At 46.8% G+C, this 25,240-nt stretch overlaps 1 protein-coding gene across 1 annotated transcript; it reads right to left on the bottom strand.

Moving 5' to 3' along the window:
- Nucleotides 1-693: 693 nt before the first annotated feature.
- Nucleotides 694-23,908, bottom strand: RPS26 (ribosomal protein S26). Its single transcript, XM_030194697.1, has 5 exons — nt 23,759-23,908; nt 17,181-17,375; nt 15,243-15,420; nt 5,245-5,375; nt 694-787 (listed from the first exon to the last, which is right to left on the bottom strand). Exons 1-5 carry the CDS (start codon nt 23,906-23,908, stop codon nt 752-754), a joined length of 690 nt encoding a protein of 229 aa, XP_030050557.1. The 3' UTR covers nt 694-751.
- Between the last annotated feature and the right edge of the window lie 1,332 nt (nt 23,909-25,240).

The following is a 25,240-nucleotide window of genomic DNA, read 5'->3' as shown; positions in this document are numbered from 1 at the left end:
CAGGTCCTGGACAAACATCTCAAAAGTTACGAGACCCATGGCTTTCTATAGGCCCATTTTATTGCCCTGCAGCCTCTCAGTCAAGAGCAGGTACATTTTCCCCAATACTCCAGTATCATGGAGGAAGTTAGATCAGTATATAAACCATGTAACTGCTGAGCCAACAACAATAATAAAAACATGCAGAGAAAATGAAAACTGATACACTACATCCTGCACTGTTATGTCAGTGAAGCAACCATGTCTCAATATCTCAATCCCAACAAGCCAGCATTGAGCAGGTCCCCAAATCACAATATGTACTTCTATGCCACTGACAAAGGGCCCAAATATCAATCTCTCCAGTTACTGCATCATCTGTAGTGGAAGAGGGAGCACAGGAAGAGTCAGGGGAGGTGCCATGTGTCTGTACACCCCCACCTAAGAGAAGGGGATCAGAATGGCAACAGAACACACAAAAATAAATAAATAAAAAGATTTATAACCAAGGTTATAAGTGGAGGAGTGGCCTAGTGGTTAGGGTGGTGGACTTTGGTCCTGGGGAACTGAGTTCGATTCCCGGCACAGGCAGCTCCTTGTGACTCTGGGCAAGTCACTTAACCCTCCATTGCCCGCTGCATTGAGTCTGCCATGAGTGGGAAAGCGCAGGGTACAAATGTAACAAAAACAAACAAAAAAAAGATAACACACAGAACAGCCTGAAGAGACTTGACTTTTATTGTGTAAAATATACAGAATGGTCTTGATCTTCCTACATTGGCTTTGGAGGAGCTCTAGGAGGTGCACCCTGTGAAAAGAAAAACACAAATTGAAAAGGTACATTCCCACTGAGTGTACATATGTGCAGTTCCCCCAGGCTCCCGCTACAGACTGTCTAATTTTACAGCTCTCCATAATCAAACCTTAATCTTCACCAATAGGTAATTCAACTATCTGACAGAAACTACATAGTACCTGCAGGGCTCATCTTTCAGCCTGAAATATCACATGTTGACTGGCACGCACTGTCAAGTCAATGTAACCTCCGAGCAGTCACAGATTACCTTTGTTTTTTGTGTTTTTTTTTAAATTAAAAGGTAAATATTACACAAAATTGATCAAGGTTCTCAATGTACCACTTTTGGGCATCTGCAACCCTGCCTCAACTTTATTCCAACATTACTATAACTTTCTATATCCCTCCCCCCCCCCCCCCCCCCATGAAAATGTCAGTCTACCTTAAATATAGAAACAAATGATCAAATCCATTACAGATATTTGCCATCTAGTGGTGAAGACAGAACATGTGGTTGGCATGGCAGCAAATTACCAACTGCCCTGTTTGTGAAGGAGTACATCTGCATGCAGTGGGCAGGTACAGCTCTGGCCGACCTACTGGGCAAACTGCATGGACCATATTGATCTCTGCCTTATTTACTACATTACTGTTTTTCACTGCTGTTGCCCTAAGGGTGTTGTAATTGTATATTGCTTTCCTTGCACATAGCCCAACCCAAAGCAATTCACAAAGCATAAGCAGTACTGAACATTCAGAGTGAGTTACCCAGTTAAGGGAGACATATCCAGTTAAGCATGGCTGATGTGGCCCACAGGGGATATTCGGCAGCACTTACCTAACAGTGCCATTGAGAATCCCCTCTAAAGGCTAAAACTGGAAATTACTACTGCATAGGTGGTCCGGGAGTGGAGTCGGCACTTAACTGGATAAGATCACCAGGTAAACAGGACCACATAAATAGCAATCCTAGCTTTGAATGAATATCAGCACTATGCAGTTAAGTGCTAGCCATCCACACATGCCTATGTAATGCTGGTACCCAAATATGGCCTGGCACTGAGTACTGGGGCATAATTTTGGTGGCAGCAATCAGCATTTAAAAAACTCCGACTGCTAGTGGCTGAAGATCACCCCTGAAAATGGCGTCCCATTATGTTTAATTTATTCACAATTGGTTAAACCTCAATGCAACTGAAGTCAGACCCAACACCGGCTGTGTTTTGGCATGCAAGACTTCTTGCGTGGAGTAGCGCTGAATGAGTACATTGCACTTTTTCTGTAGACTACCAAGTTATAAGGCCATCCTCCTTTTGGTTTTAACTTCTATCTTTGCACGTTTTAGAGGTCACCTGAAGAAGGCATGTGCGCCAAAACACAGACTGCGTTGGGTCTGATTTCTTCAGCTGCATTGAGGTTTAACCAATTATGAACAAATGTGATGGACTCCGTTATTGATCTATTGACGTTATTGTTTTTCTTTGGTGATTTCCACTTTTGCTTTGATTTGTCCATTGACTTTGTGGAAGATTTTTGTTTTCCTCCTTTTTGTGAATATCACCCCCTACATTTGATACTTTACTTATATCTAGTGATTAGTCCACATTAAAATATAGATATCCATTTTGTTTACACCAAATCTCCATCTCTTTATACATAAATGTATTTTAATATTTTTGTCCAGTTTCCAAGAACTATTGGATCCTCTACTCAGGGCACCCCTGAGAGCTTGTCTTCTCCTTTGCATTTGATCTCTTGATAACCAGGAAAGAAGACAGACATATCTACCCTCAGGGGAACCTATGTGGTTTACAAAAAAAAGTTGATGAGACCTCATCTAGTAGTACTGTAACCAGTTCTGGAAGCTGCACCTCCAATAGGATATAGCAGGGGCGTAGCTACGGGTGGGCCTGGGTGGGCCCAGGCCCACCCAATTTCAGCTCAGGCCCGCCCAGCGCCAGCACCTGCTGCTTTTCCTGTTGAGCAGCAGGGCCGGTGCTACAAAAAAGAAGAAGCGCTAACGGCGCTAAGGACGAGAAATGTTAAAAAAAAAAAAAAAAAAAGCACGGCACCGTCCGGCAGGCACTGTCTCGGCAGCCTTGAGGCATTGGCTGCTGAGGCATTGGCTGCTGGCTCGCAGGCTCCTCCCGTCTGCGGGAGGAGCCTGCGAGCCAGCAGCCAATGCCTTAAGGCTGCCGAGACAGTGCCTGCCGGTGCCGCGCTTTTTTTTTTTTTTTTAAACATTTCTCGTCCTTAGCGCCGTTAGCGCTTCTTTTTTGTAGCGCCGGCCCTGCTGCTCAACAGGAAAAGCAGCAGTGGCCGGCAATGGGGGCTGGCGCTGGCATGCAGGGCGGGCCTCGTCGAAGAAAAGAGGGAAAACATGGAAGGATGGGGAGAAAAAGAGGGAAAACAGATGGAAGGATGGGGAGAAAGAGGGAAAACATGGAAGGATGGGGAGAAAAGAGGGAAAACAGATGGAAGGATGGCAGAGAATGAGGGAAAACATGGAAGGATGGGGAGAAAGAGGGAAACATGGAAGGATGGGGAGAAAAAGAGGGAAAACAGATGGAAGGATGGGGAGAAAGAGGGAAAACATGGAAGGATGGGGAGAAAAGAGGGAAAACAGATGGAAGGATGGCAGAGAATGAGGGAAAACATGGAAGGATGGGGAGAAAGAGGGAAACATGGAAGGATGGGGAGAATGAGGGAAAACATGGAAGGATGGGGAGAAAGAGGGAAAACAGATGGAAGGATGGCAGAGAATGAGGGAAAACATGGAAGGATGGGGAGAAAGAGGGAAAACTTGAAAGGATGGGGAGAAAAGATAGAAAACAGATGGAAGGATGGGGAGAGAAAGAGGGAAAACGGATGGATGGGGAGAGAGACTCTGGATGGGAGGATGGGGAGAGAAAGGGGAGAGACTGGAAGGATGCAGAGAAAGGTGAGAGACTGGAAGGATGCAGAGAAAGGTGAGAGACTGGAAGGATGTGGAGAGAGAAGGGACACTGAACAGAAAAGGGTAGAGTGATACAGAGACACTGGTTAGAAAGAGGGAGAGAGACATTAGATGGAAGGATCAGGAGTGAGGATAGATGGATGGAAGGATGGGGAGAGAAAGAGGGAAGACGCTGGATGGAAGGGTAGGGAGAAAGAGGTGACACTGGACGGAAGGATGCAGAAAGAAAGAGGGGAGACTACTGGAAGGATGGGGAGAGAGAGAGGAGACTGGAAGGATGGGGAGAGAAAGAAGAGAGCTGCTGGATGGAAAAGGAGAGTAGTGAAAGACTGGAGAATAAGAGGAAGGGGCATGGGGAGAACAAGGGTGAGAAAAAGATGAAAAGCCATAAGTAGATGAAGGAAATTAAAGAATGGATAGTAAGAATGAATTAAATCAGGACAGAGAGAGAGAGGCAGAAAAATATTGAAGAAAGCAAAGAAAAAGGAGAGAAAAATGAGAAATGGCCAGGAAACCGTGGCAGAAGAGTTAAGCGAAAACGAAGGAAAGCAGAATCTAGAGACTGGGAGCGACACAATGAGAAAAAGTAAATGGCCATACAAGAAAGGTAAAGAAAATAATTTTATTTTTAATTTAGGATAAAGTAATATGGTACCTGTGTTAATGAAGTTTCAGAGACCAATACTTCCTTCCTTAGGTCAGGCGAGGATACCGTAACAGCATTATACTGACCTGAGGCAGGAGGTTTTGGCCTCTGAAAGCTCATTGAAAAGGGTGTTAGGCTATTAAATACATTTTCTGAAATCTGATGCACTGAAAAGCAGCACTTTACCCTGTGTGACAAATGCATCTGATTAGCGTGACTAAATTTTGCTGGGGGAGGGGGGTAGAGAGAAAATGTTGTGCCCACCCACTTTGGGTTCAGGCCCATCCAAAATTGGCAGTCTGGCTACGCCACTGGGATATAGTCAGGTGATCCAGAGAAGGGATACCAAAAAGTGAAACTTGAGGACGTGTGTGCTCCAAAAAGGTATAATTCAGCCTTTCTGCTGAAACCTTGCTGAGTCTGAAGTTGTTGAACAGGAAATGATGAATATTGGAGAATGAGTAAGGTATGCAGTACTGAAGTATAAAGGGAGATATGCTGCATAGTCTGTCACCAAGTTCCATTGCAGAGTAAACATTCTAACTTCAACAACCAGTTTCACCAACACAGACACAAATGATACAGGTGCAAAATGTTTTGCAGGACAATCATGCCTACTTTGTTGATCACCATCATCACAGGTGGTTAGTGACCAGAGGTACTGAGACTAGAACAAAGATTTATGTGGATTCTGACAGCTCACGTCTTCTGTACACCTTTTATGCAGCCAATCAGAAGTTCTGCCTATAACACCTTTTGCAAATCATGCCATTTCACTAGTACCTAATTTCTTCCATGTTTAGTACTTCAAAGCCTATGCCTGGTTTAAAGCCCACATGAAACTGCCATGTGTCACAATATACATACCGCAGGCCTAAACCTGGGTGGTGGGGTGCGGTCCTTCCTGGCTTCCCGGGAGCGGTTTCTCACTACCTTGCTGTGGATGGCACAGCTAACGCAATAGTGCAGCTTCACATACAGCTTGGGCAGCACATAAGCTGAAGGATAAGAGAAAGATGTCACTGGATGCTGCAGGAGGTAAATGTTTATTTTTGTAAAATGGTGAAGACTTATCTGTTTTCAAATTCTTTCAAGAAGTACTCGGAATCATTTGTAATTCCTGATAAAACATATTAAAACTTTTGTATCCAACTTAGAACCTCAACTGACAATGTTGGCAGGTTATTAGTCCATTACAGCAATGTACACACAGCCACTGCTTCCACAGCCTTTACTTTTAACAAGCTCAAATTCATGCAGTTATTCGAATTTTCATTTTAAGGTAGGAATTTTTAAAACAGTATGTGGACTGGAATGCTTTATGTGCCTGAGATTGCAATTTTCCCATATGTATGTCACATTAATATACATATGTAACTTATGTCTACTTTGGAGAGGCAGACAATTGTAAAAGCTTCATACCTTAAACTGGGAATGGAAACAAGTTACCTTAATAGACAATCAAAGGGAGTATATACCAATACTTCAAAATATCAAGGTGGCAAATGCAATACTATTACAAAACAGTGGTACTGACGCCACAGAGGCTCAAAGTTGGTGTATATACATAAAATAGGTACTGAGAGGTAATTGGTACACATACTAAAGATCCACATTATTTCAAGAATGCTGGGATAAAACAATTTGTAAGTGAAAGTCACAAAACACACTGACAACTATCATTCTTCATAGCTATCACACATCAACATATGAACAAATAAAAGGTAGCTTACTACTATTATTAACACATCCTAAAACCACTACACCTACAATTAACAGCAAGATCAAACATCTAGTTATTAAAGAAAAAGGTATAACTTGGGAGTCTCAAATTATCATGGGCTGATTTTCTTCAATAAAAGTATTTGAGCTTAAAAGGGCTAACCAGACTGAAAAGGGCTACACTCCCTGATAGCCACAAAACATTCAGGGGGAGGGGGGGGGGGGGGAGTTTTAGAAATTAGCTTTCAGGTGTAAGACACATTTGAAATTATGCGCAGTATGAATCACACCAGGACCTTAGTGCTACAAATAGTGATGAAAACATTTCCAACCAATATTGAACCACTCAAGATTTGATTGAGTTTGCATCCAGGACTACTCATGGTTTCCCACACTTGCTCTTCTAGTGACCCCTACAGCCACTCAATTTTTTTGGATAGTCACAATGAATAGCCATGAGAAGTTTGATAAATCACTTAAAGCAGTCAAAATATTTTTAAAGGGTGGGGGCCAAAATCATAATAAACCCAAAAGCCCAACACGCCACAAAAATAAAATATAGAAACAAATCCCATGATAAACAATGACAGGGATTCAGTATATTTCTCATACAAAACTTTATTCTTCATATGTATAGGACACTATACAATTTCTTAATGATCTCAGGGATGCTGTGGTGCCATCTAATATGTTTTTTGTAACTTTGGACATTAAATCCTTGTATACCCAGATTCCCCACTATGAAGCACTGGCTGTCATTCTGACTGTATTGGATCAAAGGACAGGCAGACAACGCATTCCCACCTCATTTCTTATGAAATTGGTACAATTGGTTATTACCAAAAATTATTTTTGGTTTCAAGGATTTTTTTTTTTTTTAACAAAACTAGGGTATTGCTATGGCGGCATCTTTGGCACCCTCAGTAGCAACCTTGTTCGTGGTGGATTTGAAATAAAAATATATATAAATGTTCCTCTTGGTTTTCTAATGTCTGTTGGAAGAGGATCCTTGACAATACATTTTTCCTTTGGGTAGGGTCAGAGCAGGAATTACATTTTTTTTTTTTTGCAGTGGATTAATAGTCTTACATCACATTTGCTATTCACCATGAACTATGATACATGTAAGTTTTTGGATGTAGCTGTATAAAGATTGGTTGATCACATTGGCACTACCTTATATAGGAAGGATGTGGCACGAAGTACCTTTTTACATTTCGGTAGCTTTCATCTGTTTCGTTTGAGACTACCTGTAAGTCAATTTTTATGGATCCATAGAATATGTTCTTTGAGTACTGAATTTGAAAAATATGCAATTGAACTAATCAAAAGATTCCATAAGCGGGGTTATCCCAAATTGATCATCAAAAAAGCCTATTATAGGGCCAAGTTTGCAAACTTTATGTTTTGATGACGGAAATCATGCTGTTGTTTACACGTGCTAATTCTTTACTTGATTTTGTATGTTCATAGCTGATGGTTGTAATCAAGATGCTTTGTCATCAATAAAAATTGTTACACACTATAGGGCCAAGTTTGCACAGAGGGAAGTTTTACTGGGATATAAAGAGTCATCTAGCTGTTCCAATATTGTAGCTATGTTCCCCTATATGCTGCATGTACAAGCTGTGGTGATCCTATTGTTTGAACATTGGGAGATGCCGTCTTTACATACTTGTTTTAATGATTGTCCTTTGATAGCATATCAAAGAGGTAAACCTGTGGGAAAGATATTATCTTACAAGAGATTGGATTATGAGGTGAAAACAGGAGTGCCTGAACATAAAAAATGTGTGAATTGTCAATGGTGCAGTAGTACTATTGAGGGTTCTAGTTGGGTATTGAAGAGAAATAAGTTGGTGACATCTCACTCCAATACTATATGTGATTCTAGTGGAGTAGTATATGCTATTGTCGTCCGTGTGATTTGATCTACATAGGGAGATCTGAAAGACCTATAAAATTATGTTTAAATGAACATAGATCTTGTTTGAATTGTAAAGTTTTGAGTGCGCCTTTGATCAATCATTGGTTGGCCAAGGGCCACGCATTAACCAATATTCGCTGGCACATTACTAACAAAATTGGAGTGGGAGGGTGGCAATTTGGATAAGTTACTTAATATGAAGGAACAGCACTGGATTTATTCATTAGATACTAAGCATATGGAGATTGATTGGTGATCCCTGGTATGAGCGAATGATAGGATTAGAGGATTGGTTGAACGGGCCATGATGCACTTTTATCACTCGGCGTCTTGTTTTCCCTCAGGCGCCATTTTGAAGAATGCATGCTTAGAGTAACACTGAGGTATACGTCACTGTATTCAGGGGATTTGTGATTTATTGCCTACACAGTTTAGATATATTTTAACTGTATATATTTTGTAATGTTTTAGGACCTATGCCATGATACAGGTCTCCAAAACATGGACCATGTTGGTGATGGGTCCGACTTAAAGCGTGCATGTTTTAAGCAAGATTATTTATTTGTTACATTTGTATCCCGCATTTTCCCACCTATTTGCAGGCTCAAGGTAAAATTATGTATAATCATACCTGATAATTTTCTTTCCATTAATCATAGCTGATCAATCCATAGACTGGTGGGTTGTGTCCATCTACCAGCAGGTGGAGATAGAGAGCAAACTTTTGCCTCCCTATATGTGGTCATGTGCTGCCGGAAACTCCTCAGTATGTCGATATCAAAGCTCCATCCGCAGGACTCAGCACTTAGAGAATTATACCCACGAAGGGACACTCTGCCCAGCTCACCACCGCCGAAACGGGGGAGGGGAATTAACCCAGCTCATCCCCACACAAGTGGGGGAGGGGAATCCGTCCAGCTCATCCCCGCGGAGCGGGGGAGGGACACCACACCCGCCGATGCGGGGGGATCTGGCTTATCCTGCAACCGCAACCGCGGGAGGAGCTGACTGACCCTAACACCGCCGAAGCGGGAGGGGTACAAAGCTGCCCTACAGCCGCACGAAGCGGGAGGGAGTGCCGGCAGAATTTATGTCTCAATCCAGCCCCGAAAAACGGAGGGGAGAGGAATGCAGCAGCTCACTGTAACACAAACTCGTCTCAACTCTTGAAGAATCCAAGTGAAAGAACTTGAACACGAAGTCTTTCTGAAATAACTGAAGACTAAACTTGAACCTGAAATGCAACCAGAATAAAAACAGATATCTGGGAGGGGCTATGGATTGATCAGCTATGATTAATGGAAAGAAAATTATCAGGTATGATTATACATAATTTTACCTTCCATATCATCAAGCTGATCAATCCATAGACTGGTGGGATGTACCGAAGCAGTACTCACCCAGGGCGGGACATTGAAATCCCTGACCTCAACACTGAAGCTCCAAACCGGGCCTCCGCCCGTGCAGCCACAGTCAAACGGTAATGCTTGGAGAATGTATGAGCCGAAGCCCAAGTTGCCGCCTTGCATATCTCTTCCAAGGAGACGGATCCGGCCTCTGCCATCGAGGCCGCCTGAGCTCTCGTGGAGTGAGCCTTCAGCTGGATAGGCGGCACCTTCCCCGCGGCCACATAAGCCGCTGCAATGGCTTCCTTGACCCATCTTGCCACTGTAGGCTTAGCAGCCTGCAGACCCTTACGAGGACCTGCAAACAGGACAAACAGATGATCCGATTTCCGGAAATCATTGGTCACTTCCAAGTATCTGATGATGACTCGTCTCACATCCAGATATTCAAGAGCGGAGTACTCCTCTGGGTAGTCCTCCCTACGAAAGGAAGGGAGACAGAGCTGCTGATTCACATGGAAGCGAGAAACAATCTTGGGCAGGAAGGAAGGCACTGTGCGAATAGTCACTCCTGCCTCAGTGAACTGCAGAAAAGGCTCTCGACATGAGAGCGCCTGGAGCTCGGAAACTCTTCTGGCTGAAGTGATAGCCACCAAAAAGACTGCTTTCAACGTCAGGTCTTTCAGAGATGCCCTCGACAAGGGTTCAACAGGCGGCTTCTGCAATGCTCTTATCACCAGGTTGAGATTCCACGCAGGCACCACTGAGTGCAGAGGAGGGCGCAGGTGATTAACTCCCTTGAGAAAGCGCACCACATCTGGCTGCGAAGCCAGGGAAGCACCCTTCAGGCGGCCCCTGAAGCAAGCCAGAGCCTCTACCTGGACTTTAAGGGAACTGAGCGACAGGCCTTTCTCCAGACCTTCTTGCAGGAACGCCAACACTGAAGAAATTGGAGCAGTGAAGGGAGAAAGTGAGCCTGCTTCACACCATGCTGCAAAGATACGCCAAACCCTGTCGTAAGCAGTAGAAGTAGAGCGCTTCCTCGCTCTCAGCATAGTGGCGATGACCTTGTCTGAGAAGCCCTTCTTCCTCAGACGCTGCCGCTCAATAGCCAGGCCGTAAGACCAAAGGGAGAGGGATCCTCCATCACCACGGGATCCCGATGTAACAGGCCCTGCTCCACTGACAGCCGCAGAGGATCGTCGACTGAGAGCCTGATCAAGTCCGCATACCAGGGACGTCTGGGCCAATCCGGACCCACCAGGATTACCCTGCCGGGATGCTTTGCCACCCGGTCTAGCACCCTGCCCAACATGGGCCAGGGCGGGAACACATAGAGGAGCTCTTGTGTCGGCCACTGTTGGAGAAGAGCATCTACTCCCAGGGATCGAGGGTCCCGTCCTCTGCTGAAAAAGCGCGGCACTTGGCAATTGGCCGATGACGCCATCAGATCTAGGCTTGGCTGGCCCCAGCGCTTCGTGATGTCCAAGAACGCCTGAGCAGATAGTTGCCACTCTCCGGGCTCCAAGGTATGGCGACTGAGAAAGTCCGCCTTGACATTCATGACTCCGGCAATGTGGGCCGCTGAAAGCTGCTCCAGGTTCGCTTCCGCCCACTGGCAAAGACTCATAGCCTCCTTGGCTAGAGGGGCGCTCTTGGTATCTCCCTGGCGGTTGATATAGGCCACAGCCGTGGCATTGTCCGACAGGACCCGTACAGGCTACAACACCAGTACCGGGATGAACTCCAATAACACCAACCGAATGGCTCTGAGTTCCAGGAGGTTGATAGACCACTTGCCTCTGCAGGAGACTAGAGCCCCTGCGCTGTCCTTCCCAAGCAGTGGGCTCCCCAGCCCATCAAAGAGGCGTCTGTCGTGACGACAATCCACTCCGGGGTCACCAGAGGCAATCCTGCAGACAACTTGTCTGTCTGCGTCCACCAGCTCAGCGCCTTGCGCACTGCTGGGTCCACGGAAAGGCGCACAGCATAATCCTCCGACATCGGAGTCCAGCGCAGCAGCAGAGATAGCTGTAGTGGTCTCATATGAGCCCTGGCCCAGGGCACTACTTCCATCGTGGCCGTCATAGAGCCCAACAGCTGCACGTAGTCCCAAGCCCGAATAGGAGAGGCTACTAGGAACTAGTCCACCTGAGCCTGAAGCTTGACAATCCGATTGTCTGGCAGGAACACTCTGCCCACTTGGGTGTCGAATCGAACTCCCAGATACTCCAGGGACTGAGTCGGGCGCAGCTGGCTCTTCTTCCAGTTGATGATCCATCCCAGGGAGCTCACCAGAGCAACTACCCGGTCCATAGCTTTGCCGCACTCTGCATAAGAGGGGGCTCGGATCAACCAGTCGTCCAGATAAGGATGGTCTTGTACTCCTTCCTTTAGCAGGAAGGCCGCTATGACCCCCATTACTTTGGAAAAGGTCCGCGGAGCAGTAGCCAACCCGAAAGGGAGGGCTCTGAACTGGAAGTGTCGTCTCAGGACTGTAAAACGCAGAAAGCGTTGGAGAGGAGGCCAGATGGGAATATGCAGGTACGCTTCCTTGATGTCCAAGGAAGCCAAGAACTCTCCTGCCTTCACTGCCGCTATAACAGAGCGGAGAGTCTCCATGCGAAAGTGCCTCACTTTCCAGGCCCGATTGACCCCTTTGAGGTCGAGGATAGGCCGGACAGAACCTCCTTTCTTTGGAACCACAAAGTAAATGGAATAACGTCCCTTGCCAATCTGATTTTTTGGCACCGGAACGACCGCACCCAGGCGGATCAGGTTGTCCAAGGTCTGCTGCACTGCCACAGCTTGACCGGAGACTTGCAGGGAGAGAGTACAAACCCGTCTCTTAAGGGTTGGCAGAACTCTAGCTTGTAGCCGTCTCTGATGACTTCCAGCACCCACGCGTCTGAAGTTATAGTGGTCCACTCGCCCAGAAACGAGGACAGCCGTCCTCCAATCTGCACTGGGGCGTGGACCAAGGCCCCGTCATTGGGTACGAGACCCTGGGGGAGGACCGGAGGGAGCACCTCCGGGACGGCGGTCTCTGCGAAAGGAATGCTGCTTGGGGGAGAAATTCCTCTTGAAGGAAGAGGGGGCAGAGGAACCCGACTTGCCCGGGCGGTACCGACGGGCTTCCAGCAACCGTCCTCTGGAGGTACCGGGACGAGTACTAGCCCGAGCCCTGACCTCTGGTAATTTCTTGCCCTTAGACGTGCCGAGATCGGTCACGATTTTGTCCAGCTCGACCCCAAAGAGCAGCTTGCCTTTAAAAGGCAATCTAGCCAGGCGGGATTTAGAGGCGTGGTCAGCAGACCAATGTTTCAGCCAAAGCCACCGCCGCGCAGAGACTGTCTGAGCCATGCCCTTAGCTGAGGCTCTCAAGACATCATACAGCAAGTCTGCCAAATAGGCTAAGCCCGATTCCAGGGCCGGCCAATCAGCCCTCAAGGAAAGATCCGAGGGGGAAGCCCGCTGCACCATAGTCAGGCACGCCCTGGCCACATAGGAGCCGCAAACTGAGGCCTGCAAACTTAACGCAGCTGCCTCAAAGGACGACCTTAAGGCCGCCTCCAATCTTCTGTCTTGGGCGTCCTATAGGGCCGTGCCACCTTCCACCGGCAACGCCGTTTTCTTAGTCACCGCAGTGATTAAAGAATCCACGGTAGGCCACAGATAGGCCTCACGTTCACTCACAGCCAAAGGATAGAGGCGGGACATAGCCCTAGCCACTTTAAGGCTCGTTTCCGGGACATCCCATTGAGCCGCAATTAAGGTGTGCATGGCATCATGCACGTGGAAGGAACTAGGCGGGCGCTACGTCCCCAGCATAATGGCAGAGCCAACAGGGGCTGAGGGAGAGACGTCCTCCGGAGAGGAAATCTTCAAGTGTCCATGGCCTGTAACAACAGGTTGGGCAAATCCTCTGGGCTAAAAAGCCGCGCTGCAGAGGGGTCATCCGCTCCATCCGAGCGGGGATCTATCTCCTCCAAGGAATCCGCAAAGGACCGTTGGGAGACCTCAGACAAGCTGCCCTCATCTACATCGGAGGAGACAAAGTCCTCCAAGGCCTGGAAATCAACCCGAGGGCGTTTACCTCTGGGAACCTCAACCTCTTTATCAGAAGAGGGAGCAGGGGCAGCGTTTTGCATGAGGAAAGCCTGATGCAGCAGCAAAACAAACTCGGGGGAGAAACCCCCCAGACAGTGCACTTCCGCAGCCTGGGCAACAGCCCTAGACGCACTCTCAACCGGCGCTCGCAATAGCGGGGGAGAGACATGCTGCGCATCCAAAATGGCGTCCGGCGCGAAACTCCGCGAAGGAGCCGCGCGGGAAGAACGGCGCTTAACTTTAGCCGCTTTGTGCCGTCGCCCAAATTAAGGGCGTTCATGGCATTAATGTCTCCAACCTCAAGGGCGGCCCACGAAGAAGCCGTCCGAGCCGCGTGGCCGGCCAAGATGGCGGAGGCGAGGAGCGGGGGATGGGCGTTTATGGCGGGAAAAAAACCGCCACGCCGGAGGAACGACCGGGACATTCATCGGTCACTAAACTGTCACCCATCAAGGGCGAATCAGGTTGTAAAACCCCCGCATCCCCTCTAGAAGCGCTCCAGCGATCCGGGGAGCGACCCTTTGCGCCCTCGCCCTCCGACGCCATATGCCACGAGGAGAAGAATCGGGGAACCCCCTGCCCGCTATAAAAAGGTAAAATTACCTGCTTGCCGCTCCGAGCTGTAACGAACTGGTGTCCCAGTGAGTAGCTGCAATGAACGTTTAAAGAAACGTCGAATTAAACGCCTTTAAAGACGTTTAAAATTTTTTTTTTTTTTTTTTTTTAAATGGAGCCAGCGGGAGGGGGGAGAAAAGGAGGGACCTGGCACCACCAGGTTTGCACTTGCTCAAAAGAGCCCTCAACCCCAGGCCTCAACAAAACCTAAGGATTAGGCTTGGAGGCCTAGCCAGAGCTGCTGCTGTGTGTGACCACCACCTGCTGAGATAGAGAACATACTGAGGAGTTTCCGGCAGCACATGACCACATATAGGGAGGCAAAAGTTTGCTCTCTATCTCCACCTGCTGGTAGATGGACACAACCCACCAGTCTATGGATTGATCAGCTTGATGATATGGAATGTGGCTTACATAGTACCGTAGAGGCAATTGCCAGTACCGGTTTGAACAAATACAGAGTGAGGTTGTGATAGAGTAAAGGTCAATGTGTGATAGACACATTGGGAATCGTAAGGAGGAAGAGTTAAATTATGTCCAGTTCTAGCTTTGGTTTCATCATGCCACCGGGTTAAGGCATTTAAGTTGGATCGTTAGGGTATGCCTTTTTGAACAAGTTAGTTTTTAGTAGTTTACGGAACTTTAGGTGATCATATGTTGTTTTCAAGTTGAATTGAAAGAACAAAATTTTGTATAAAGAATAAAGTTTTGTATGAGAAATATACTTAAACCTCATCATTATTGTTTATCATGGAGGGATATTGAAAATTTGCCACCATATTTTATTTTTTGTGTTGGGCTTTTAGATTTATCCATGAGAAGTTGGCATATATAGGAGACCCACTGCTTATCTCTCAAACATTCACTATCCCAAAAACTTGACTGGTGTGGGTTCACTAGGACAAGTATTGGATAACCTGCCTTTTTCCCCCCCTAAAGCAGTTGTACCCATAGCTGAGGAAGAATTCCTCAAATTCTGCCTAGCTGCTCCACTAGATATTAAGTAAAATAATTAAAAAAAAAAAAAAAGATACTGTTTCATCATCTCACTAGCAGGGTCCAATATTCCCACCAGCAGCAAAAAAAAAAAAGCAAGTATTTCTATTTAAGGACAGTCAATACACCAGTAACCAGAGAACACTCACAATCAAAGACGCTGGCTTCAGATATATCTCGGACTGCAGCTGCCTCTACTATATTTCTGATAACAAACTTCTTGATGGCCTTGTCCTTGGGGACACAGCGTGCACAGTTGGTGCAGCGGATAGGCTGTACATGTCCACGGCCTTTCTTGGCACGGCCATTGTTCCTTCTCTTCTTGGTCTGTTGAGTAAAGAAAACAAAAAAAGTGAAAAGCAACATCAAAACACTATACTCTTGTTAAATTAAAGCAGCTCACACTGCACAAAAATATACACAAGCCAGCAGAGACAACTGCCTTGTGCTTAGCCATGAAATTAATATTGAAATAAACTACTAGTCAAGTATAATCAGGCAAGTTATATGGGCCCACGATGCTTGTGTTCCATCATAATCTGCAAGTGTGGGCTCATCTTCACTCATGTTAGCACCAACGGTTGGCTGGAGAAGTGGCAACAAAGAGCTGCCTGTTGAGAGTCTGGCTAGGAAAAACGCAAGGGCATGTCCACCTCTATGGAGTCAGTCACCGCATATCCAACCACCCCACCCCCAAAGAGCAGTGCTTACCTAGTAGCTGACGCTTAGAGACACATTTGGCCCACATGGTACCTAACACACACTAATCTTTAGCCAACATGGCTGATGCAGCCATGACTTTTATGCATGGTTTGGGTCTCGTAACAAACAAAAAAAAAAAAAGCACTTTATTATTAAAGGCCAGAATCACGCTCAATTTCCAAAGGGTCTGCTGACCCCCCCCCCCCCCCCCCCACCTCAAGACAAACCAGTTGGTAAAGAATGCAGGTAGTAGAGGCCTTGCAAGTCTCATCTAATCTGCTCAATTTACTCCCAAATGCAGTGCTATGATCTTAGATTCTACATCGGCACAGCTAGGGATGCTATTTATTCCAGGCTGTCTTCCTGACGATTACCATTTACTTTGCTATTGCTGCTGTCGCCGCAGGCCCGATTTTTATTTAACACATTTATATCCCACATTATCCCACTTAGCTGCAAGCTCAATGTGGCTTACACAATACCGTAGATGTAGGCTCCGGTTCAATAATACAAATACATAGTACAGTATTAAGCTTATAACAAACATCAGTATAAATCATCAAGGAAATACAGAGGGGATAGTGATAGAAGTCTAGTACGGTCCATAGTTTGCTGTGTCGCATGAAGTTAGTTTGGACCAGGGGGGTAGGCCTTCTTAAACAAGTTGGTTTTCAATAGTTTCCTGAAGTTAAGATGGTTTTGGATAGATCTCACGGTTTTGGGCAAAGCGTTCCACAGTTGTGTACTTGTGTAAGAAACGCTGGATGCATAAATTGATTTGTATCTAGGTCTATTGCAGTCTGGATAATGCAGATTTAAATAAGTTCGGGATAGGCTGGTACTATTTCTAGGTAGTAATTTTATGAGGTCTAACTCCATCAGAAGGGGGAATGGCTTTCTGCATTTAGTTCACATCTTTTTTTTTCAGTTGTTGCTGAACTTGGCAAGTTATATTAAAATAAGCCATTAATCAGGTAAGGCCATCGCAAGTAAATAAACACCACATTCCTGCTGGCAGTGGTAGAAAGGAGTAGCCCCCAAGGTCGGCATCATCGAAAATCGCAACATGGCAATATGCACTACACCAAACATCGCATTCCACGATGATCCTGCACAGCGGTCCCCCAGAGGCAGAGTGCTATAGGACACTGCAGGATGGAAAATACATGGTGGGGGAGGGAAGCAGCCTTTCCGGACACCACCGACAACCCGCCATACCCATAAAGAAAAAAAAATAAGGCCTCCACCTTAGATCCAGAGAGTTATCTCCACATCGTCCCCAATCCCTACCTGCCACGAATTAACACCAGATTCTTCGCCACAATTTCCCGCAACCCCCGCCCAAATCTTTTCGCCCGCGTGTTTCCCACCTACTATACTCTCACCATCTTGGAATGGAGGCAGAAAGAGGACGCGGAAATAGCCGCATTGCCTTTATAAAGTGTCCTCCTCCGCGCCGGACATGACGACCCTTTTTTCCCAGCGACACCAACGGGGGTGATCGGAGAAGAGCGCAAGGCCTCCCTCCTTTTGTTCTTATGTTTCCAAGGAGATTTCTTGTATCCCCCAGCTCTTTCTTCCTAGAAGACTCCGAATCATTAATAACAAGCCTTCACAACCCCCCCCCCCCCCCCGAAGACATCTCCGTTCCCTCTCTCCTTTGGGACTATTTGCGTTGAACACGCGCAGGAATACAACGTAAATATATGATGATGTCACGTACTGAGACACTATAGTACGCAAGCGCAAAAAAACAGTTAGTTTAGTGGCTGATTTCTTTAAAGCAAGGAGGTTAGATTCAATGAGGGCACAGATTGAGACGTTGAGAATAGGAGACGGCGAGGCTGTCTAGCTCATTATATGAGTTGAAGCCAGAGGCGAACTCACAAGTACACCCCAAACAATAGCAAACGCTATTGAAAGCAATAGTGTTTTGTTTTGTTTTTTGCAGGAAAAAAGGTACTGGTACTCATTGTGGGCGGGGGTCACCATCTATGTCTGCGCCCCTATGGAAGCCACACCCCTTATACCAGCCATGGCACATATAAATAGGCATCTTTGAAATTTTATGGCAGTATAGGAGAAAAAAATAACGTGATTTTTTTTTTCATTATTAATAATTTCTGTAAGCTGTTACAGCTCCAGTATACCCAGTGCAAACTAAGACAGCAGATGTTAATTCTCAAATTGGACATATTCTAAACACTAAAATTAAAATAAAATTGTTGTCTGGTGACTTTGTTTTTCTGATCAGGTTAGCCCCAGTCTCTGCTTCTACTGCTATCTGTTCTCTTAACTCCGTTTCCAGAGCTTCCTTTCCATTTATTTCTTTACTTTCCTCCTTTCTTCTTCATTTCTTGCCCTACATCCACAAGTAAAAGCTGGGTCCTCGTGGAATTGACTGGAGGAGGTGTAACATAGTTCCAGCTTTTGCCTATTTTCTCCATCCATATACAGTTTTTCTCCTCTCTTCCCTTTCCCTCATCTCCATCCATGTGCATCTTTTCTCTTTCCTCCCCTCCGTCCATGTCCAGCATTTCTCCTCTGTTCTCCATCCGTCCATGTCCAGCATTTCTCCTCTCTCCTCCTCTCTGTCCATGTCCAGCATTTCTCCTCTCTTCCTGTCCCTCCCCTCTATCCATCCATGTCCAGCAATTCTCGCCTGCTCTCCTCTCCATCCATTTCCAGCATTTCTCCTCTCTCCCCTGTCCTCCCCTCCATGTCCAGTGATTCTCTCTTCCCTGCCCTCTCCTTCCATCTATGTCCAGCATGTCTTCTCTCACCCCTGCCCTCCCCTCCCATCCATGTCCAGTGATTCTCCTCCCTCCTGCCATCCATGTCCAGTGATTCTCCTCTTCCCCCCTACTCCCCTGCTATCCATGTCCAGCGATTCTCCCGCCCGCCCATCCATCCTAATCATTGTATTTATATAACTAATCATTGTATGTATCTTAATCAATGTAGAATTTAGCTCCTCTAATAAAGGTTTCATTTATCTAATACAAATCCCAAAAGAATCCACAGTAATTACTGAGTAGTCTGTCAGTGAAGCAGGCTGTAAATCCATAGCAGTACACGTGCACATTCTACTCAGGCATGGATTGATTATATTCTAGTCTCATGAGCATTGTTTGGTACAGTCCTCAAAGCAGAGATAGGGCCTTATACAATTTCGGTTCATGCGTGGGTGTGTTTGGATTTGGCCTTAGGTCATAACAATGTTAGACGTAGCCCCTGGAAATTTCCGCTGGAGTTGTATAGGGACCCAGCTTTTCAAGAGAGGCTTTTAAGCTGCTGGCAAGTCCCAGAATAGGGCACATGAGGGGGACCCCATATTATATTGGGAAGCAGCGAAAACAGTGAGGAAATTATAAGCTATTCACACTTTGTCAAAGTAGCTAGAGAGATTTTGAGGTTGGGTTCACAGGTGAGCAAAGCCCGCTTTTTGGCACTGGAGGAATCAGGTGCATATACTGGCATCTTGGGAGGCAAGGGAGGCGAAGGGGTCCCAGAAGCTTATACTACGCTTTACGCAGATGTGGAGTCCCTATTTGCAATTGTTGAGTCCTCGGGGGCGTAGTCTGCTTCTAAATGGAGAAGGGTAGTTATTGGGGTTCTCCAGGGGTCTGTGCTGGGACCACTGCTTTTTAACATATTTATAAATGACCTAGAGATGGGAGTAACTAGTGAGGTAATTTGCTGATGACACAAAGTTATTAAAAGTCGTTAAATCATGAGATCAGATTGACATATTTTAAAAATTAAGGACGCTAAGGGGGAGGTAGTACGAAGGTCGGCACAGATTAGAGAACGTTTTGTCCAATATTATGAGACTCTGTATAGGGAAGATGCTGCGGTACAGACCGGGAAAATAGATGACTACTTGGGGGCCAGGGGACTGTCGGTTCTCTCAACATCGCAGAAAAAGGAACTGGAAGAGCCGGTAAGGGTGGAAGAAGTAGTTCAGGTAATTAAAGCACTCCCAACGGGGAAGGTGCCGGGCTTAGACGGCTTCACGAATGAGTTCTTTAAGGCATATGTGGTGGACCTAGCTCTGTATTTAACAATGATTATAAATTCGTTGAGGGAGGGTGCACCTCTCCCCAAGACTATGATGGAGGCCTGGGTGGCTATTATACCAAAACCCGGCAAAGATAAAACTGAATGTGCCTCGTATCGACCCATTTCGATCCTTAATACTGATGTCAAAATCTTGGCTAAAGTGTTAGCAAATCGCCTGGGGAGGGTGCTCCCAAGCCTGATCCACCCAGGTCAGGTGGGTTTTGTAGCCAAACGACAAGCAATGGACAATGTTTGGAGAACGGTGAACCTTCTGTATGTGGCCCAGAAGAAGGCCCAGCCTGTGGTGCTGCTCGGACTAGACGCTGAAAAGGTGTTTGACCGGGTCCATTGGGGGTATCTGGATAAGGTCTTACATAGAGTAGGGATCGGCCAGCATTATAGAACCTGGATTCAGGCGTTATATGCATCGCCGCAGGCCTGTGTGCGTGTAAACGGAGGAAATTCTGGGGCTTTCCAATTGGGTAGGGGAACACGGCAGTGTTGCCCCTTGTCCCCGTTACTATTTGCTTTGATGATGGAACCCATGGCAGAGGCAATTTGAGAAAACAAGGACATTATGGGAGTGAGGGTGGGAACGCAGGAATATAAGATAGCATTATTTGCAGATGACGTCCTCCTCACCCTAACAAACCCATTGGTTTCTCTCCCTAATTTGGTGAAGGTGATAGAAGAGTACACTAGGGTATCTGGATATAAACTGAATGCGAGTAAATCACTGGGTTTGGCGGTGAGAGTGTCACCGAGACTAATGGACACACTGCGGTCGTCCTTTGCTTTTAAGTGGGAGGACATACATCTGAGTTACTTGAGTGTGCAGATTTCGAGCAACTTGTCTGAGCTGTTCGCTATTAATTATCTGGCACTAAAGCAAGAGGTCCAGAGTAGAGAGTTGCACGGGGACAGAAATCTTACCCATCCCCGCCCGTCCCTGCTAGAATCTCACCCATCCCCACCCGTCCCCACTGGAATCTTACCCATCCCCACCCATCCCCGCAAACATTTAATCCATCCCCACCCATCCCCGCAAGAATTTAACCCATCCCCACCCATCCCCGCAAGAATTTAATGGTACATAAAAGAAAATTCTGGTCAGCTCCCTCAGGATTTGAGCCACATCACTGTAGGCAAGGAAGGAATGGAAGCTGAAACTTAGAACACTCTGGTGTGCACATGTAAGATTTGTCTCTGATTTCTGGCACTGTGTGCTGAGAGGTAACCACATGCATGTGCCAGTAGATCAGGTGACATCCGATGCTCTTGCCTGTGTCAGAGATGAGGTCTGCGCATCAGCCCAGGAGTAAAGAGGATTAATTGTAACATAGTAAGAGACAGCAAATAAAGACCTGAATGGTCCATCCAGTCTGCCCAATAGTCACACATTATCAATCCATGATTAAATCAACGAGTGTGATATTATATACTTTTCTTTCGTGTTTCTGGAACATAGACCATAGAAGTCTATCTGGCCCTATCCTTATGTTCCAACTGCTGGAGTTCTCGTTGAAGCCCACTCCAGTCTATTCGTCTTCTTCTTTGTGGGATACAGACCGCAAAAATCTGTCCAGCACTGTCCTTATGTTCCAGCTACTGAAGTTGCTGTCTAAGCCCTTTCCAGCCCATCCTAAACCAGACTGCCATATATTAGACACAGACCATACAAGTCTTCCCGGTATCGGACCTAGTTAATCACAGCCAGAGTCACCATCTAAGCGTCACTTGACACATCCACACACATGCAGCCATTTAAGGTTAGGATTTTTATAACTTCCAAGCCTTTTTGAATTCCTTCATCATTTGTGTCTCTACCACCTCCTTAACGGAAGTCTTTCCACATTTGTGCTGTTAAAGCAAGGAGGAAGAGGAGGAGGAGGAGACAGCACTCAAGGTACTCGGTAGATGAGAGGCTGATGCAGTGCAGCTTACACTTCCACAGGAACCCCGCAGAACTGCTTCCATCCCCGCGGGAACCCCGCAGGACCTGCTTCCGTCCCTGCGGGAACCCCGCAGAACTGCTTCTGTCCCCACGGGAACCCCGCAGGTCCTGCTTCCGTCCCTGCGGGAATCCCGCGGGTTCCACGGGATTCCCGCGAACTCCGTCCCCGTGCAGCTCTCTAGTCCAGAGGGACCTAGATAGATGGATGTCGATGGGGCTATCCTGGTTCAGGAGGATAGCCGCGATTAAAATGAACATATTGCCTAGATTCCTGTACCCATTCCAGGTTCTTCCCCTGAGGGTGTCCAGATCGTTTCTATCGGGGGTGCAGGACATTTTGAACAAGTTCGTGTGGAATCGGAAGAGACCGCGGTTGCCCCAAGCCCTGTTGTATAAGAGTAGATGAGAGGGAGGACTGGGGGTGCCCAACTTGTTCTGGTACTATAAGGCGGCACAGTTGCGGGCGGCAGTAGACTGGTTTAGGAAGGAAGAACATAAATTGTGGGTGGACATTGAACAAGCCTTGGTGGGTTCTCGGAAACTCGGGCATTTAATGTGGCTGGCGAGTAAACATCGTGGAAGGGTAGAAAAGTTCCCTCCCACAGTACAAACCACCTTTTATTATTGGGACCTTATGTTCCCAGACCGAACCCCTCCAGTGTCGGGGCTGGCACCGATAGTGGACAACCCCTTATTTGAGCCAGGTATGGGGAAATAACACTTTTTGTAGATGGGCGGAATTGGGATTAGACATGATGGGGCAGATGCATGTGGGAGGGACCATTGTGCCTTTTGAGACCTTGGTAGACGACTTTGGGCTTCGGCCAGAGGATCGGTATGCCTACATCCAAATGCAGCACTTTCTGAAAGGGCAGGCTTATCAAGGATGTCTGAGGCGGGATACTCACTCGATGGAGGAGGTGTGTGTAGATTCAAGAGGTACGCGAGGACTGATCTCCTCTTTATATGCCTATCAAGTGGTAGACACAAAACCATCCCTCATACATAGACAGAGGTGGGAGCAGGAGCTACAGTTTACCTTGCCGGAGGCCGGCTGGGTGGCGCTTGAGTGGAGGATTTTGAGATCCTCCACAGCAGTAGCTATGCAGGAGAGTGCCATAAAGGCAGGGCCGTGCCAAGGGTCTGTGGCGCCCCCCTGCAAGGGATCGGGTGGCACCCCCCCTGCAGACAAGCGGTTGGAGCGCGTGCCGCCCCCCCCCCCCCGTGAAGATGATCACTGTCCTCTCTCCCCTGCCCTCCTGCTCCCATGTCCCAACTGCCCGCCCTCTTCTCCCCCCAACAAAATCTCTTTTAAATTTACATCCGTCCGGCTGGCAGGGCAGCGAAGGCGCAGCTTCAGTGAAGGAGGCGGCGCTCCCGATGTCTCTACTAGTCTTCCCTTCGCTCAATGTCCTGCCTTCTTCTGACGTCATTTCCTTGACTCAGAAGAAGGCGGGACATTGAGCGAAGGGAAGACTGGTAGAGACGTCGGGAGCGCCGCCTCCTTCACTGACTCTGCGCCGTTCGCTGCCCTGCCAGCCGGACAGAGGTAAATTTAAAAGAGATTTTGTTGGGGGGAGAAGAGGGCGGGCAGTTGGGACATGGGAGCGGGAGGGCGAGGCAAGCATGGCGCGGTGGGGCGCCCCCCAGAGGACGGCGCCCCCCTGCCACGCTTACCTCGCTTACCGCGTTGGCACGGCCCTGCATAAAGGTTTTTTATAGATGGTATTTGACACCGGTCAGACTAAATCACATGTTTGCTCAAGTATCACAGCGCTGTTGGAGGAACTGCGGGGCTGTGGGAACCACGGGACATATTTGGTGGTCATGCCCCAAGGCCCAGGCGTACTGGAAAGGAGTACAGTCACGCCTTCAGGTATGGGTGGGCAAATCTGTACAGTGGCATCCCCTGATCTTCTTGTTAGGACAGAGACCAGCGTGACTTACGCTGGACCAGTGGTCACTACTAAGAAGTGCATTGACCGTAGCCTGAGTCAACTTAGCACAAAGCTGGAAATCCCCAATGGTGAGATGGATAACCAAGGTACGATATATATGCGAGATGGAGAGACTGACTGCTGAGAAAAGAAAAACCATGCCTAAATGGAAAAGGGTCTGGGAACCCTTTTTAAAAAGATGTTCTGGATAAAAGAGATAACATCGGAGTGGAAGGGAAGATGAGGGGGGGGGGGAGGAGGGAGGGAGGGACTTGTGATAGGAAGTAGGTAGAGTTACTTTATAAAAAAAAGTTTGAAGTATTATATGATATGGTTTCAGCATGGTTCTGATGTATAAGGGAGTGTTTGTTTGGCACTTCACCTTAGATTCAGCAAATATGTGGCATATTATATTGTTTTTTTGTACTTAGATGCATATGTAATGTTGTGCTTATCCATGCTCAATAAAGACTTCTATAAATAAAAAAAAAAGTCGTTAAATCACGGGAGGATTGTGAAAAATTACAAGAGGACCATACGAGACTGGGAGACTGGGCGTCTAAATGGCAGATAACGTTTAATGTGAGCAAGTGCAAAGTGATGCATGTGGGAAAGAGGAACCCGAATTATAGCTACGTCATGCAAGGTTCCACATTAGGAGTCACGGACCAAGAAAGGGATCTAGGTGTCGTTGTTGATGATACGTTGAAACCTTCTGCTCAGTGTGCTGCTGTGGCTAAGAAAGCAAATAGAATGTTAGGTATTATTAGGAAAGGAATGGAAAACAAAAATGAGGATGTTATAATGCATTTGTATTGCTCCATGGTGCGACCGCACCTTGAATATTGTGTTCAATTCTGGTCACCGCATCTCAAAAAAGATATAGTGGAATTAGAAAAGGTGCAGAGAAGGGTGACGAAAATGATAAAGGGGATGGGACGACTTCCCTATGAGGAAAGGCTAAAGCGGCTTGGAGAAAAGGCAGCTGAGGGGAGATATGATAGAGGTCTATAAAATGATGAGTGGAGTGGAACGGGTAGATGTGACGCGTCTGTTTATGCTTTCCAAAAATACTAGGGGGGGCATGCGATGAAACTACAATGTAGTAAATTTAAAACGAATTGGAGAAAAGTTTTCTTCACTCAACGTGTAAATACTAGGGGGGGCATGCGATGAAACTACAATGTAGTAAATTTAAAACGAATTGGAGAAAAGTTTTCTTCACTCAACGTGTAATTAAACTCTGGAGGTCGTTGCCAGAGAATGTGGTAAAGGCGGTTAGCTTAGCGGAGTTTAAAAAAGGTTTGGACAGCTTCCTAAAGGAAAAGTCCATAGACCATTATGAAATGGACTTGGGGAAAATCCACTATTTCTGGGATAAGCAGTATAAAATATTTTGTAACTTTTTGGGATCTTGCCAGGTATTTGTGACCTGGATTGGCCACTGTTGGAAACAGGATGCTGGGCTTGACCTTTGGTCTTTCCCAGTATG

The sequence above is a fragment of the Microcaecilia unicolor genome, chromosome 3 (genome assembly GCF_901765095.1).
Source record: "Microcaecilia unicolor chromosome 3, aMicUni1.1, whole genome shotgun sequence".
Classification (NCBI taxonomy): domain Eukaryota; kingdom Metazoa; phylum Chordata; class Amphibia; order Gymnophiona; family Siphonopidae; genus Microcaecilia; species Microcaecilia unicolor.
Note: the sequence above shows the minus strand (reverse complement) of the source record. Positions and strands in the feature narration are given on the sequence as shown.

Bases quoted from the DNA above. Each gene is read 5' to 3' on its own strand.
- RPS26 (XM_030194697.1), bottom strand. From the start codon at position 23,908: ATGGTTTTTCTTTTCTCAGCAGTCAGTCTCTCCATCTCGCATATATAT. The intron at 17,376-23,758 runs GTAAGTCACGCT...GGAGTCTTCTAG, and splicing joins GTAGTGACCACTGGTCCAGC to GAAGAAAGAGCTGGGGGATA. The intron at 15,421-17,180 runs GTGAGAGTATAG...TTTACTCAACAG, and splicing joins TCTGCCTCCATTCCAAGATG to ACCAAGAAGAGAAGGAACAA.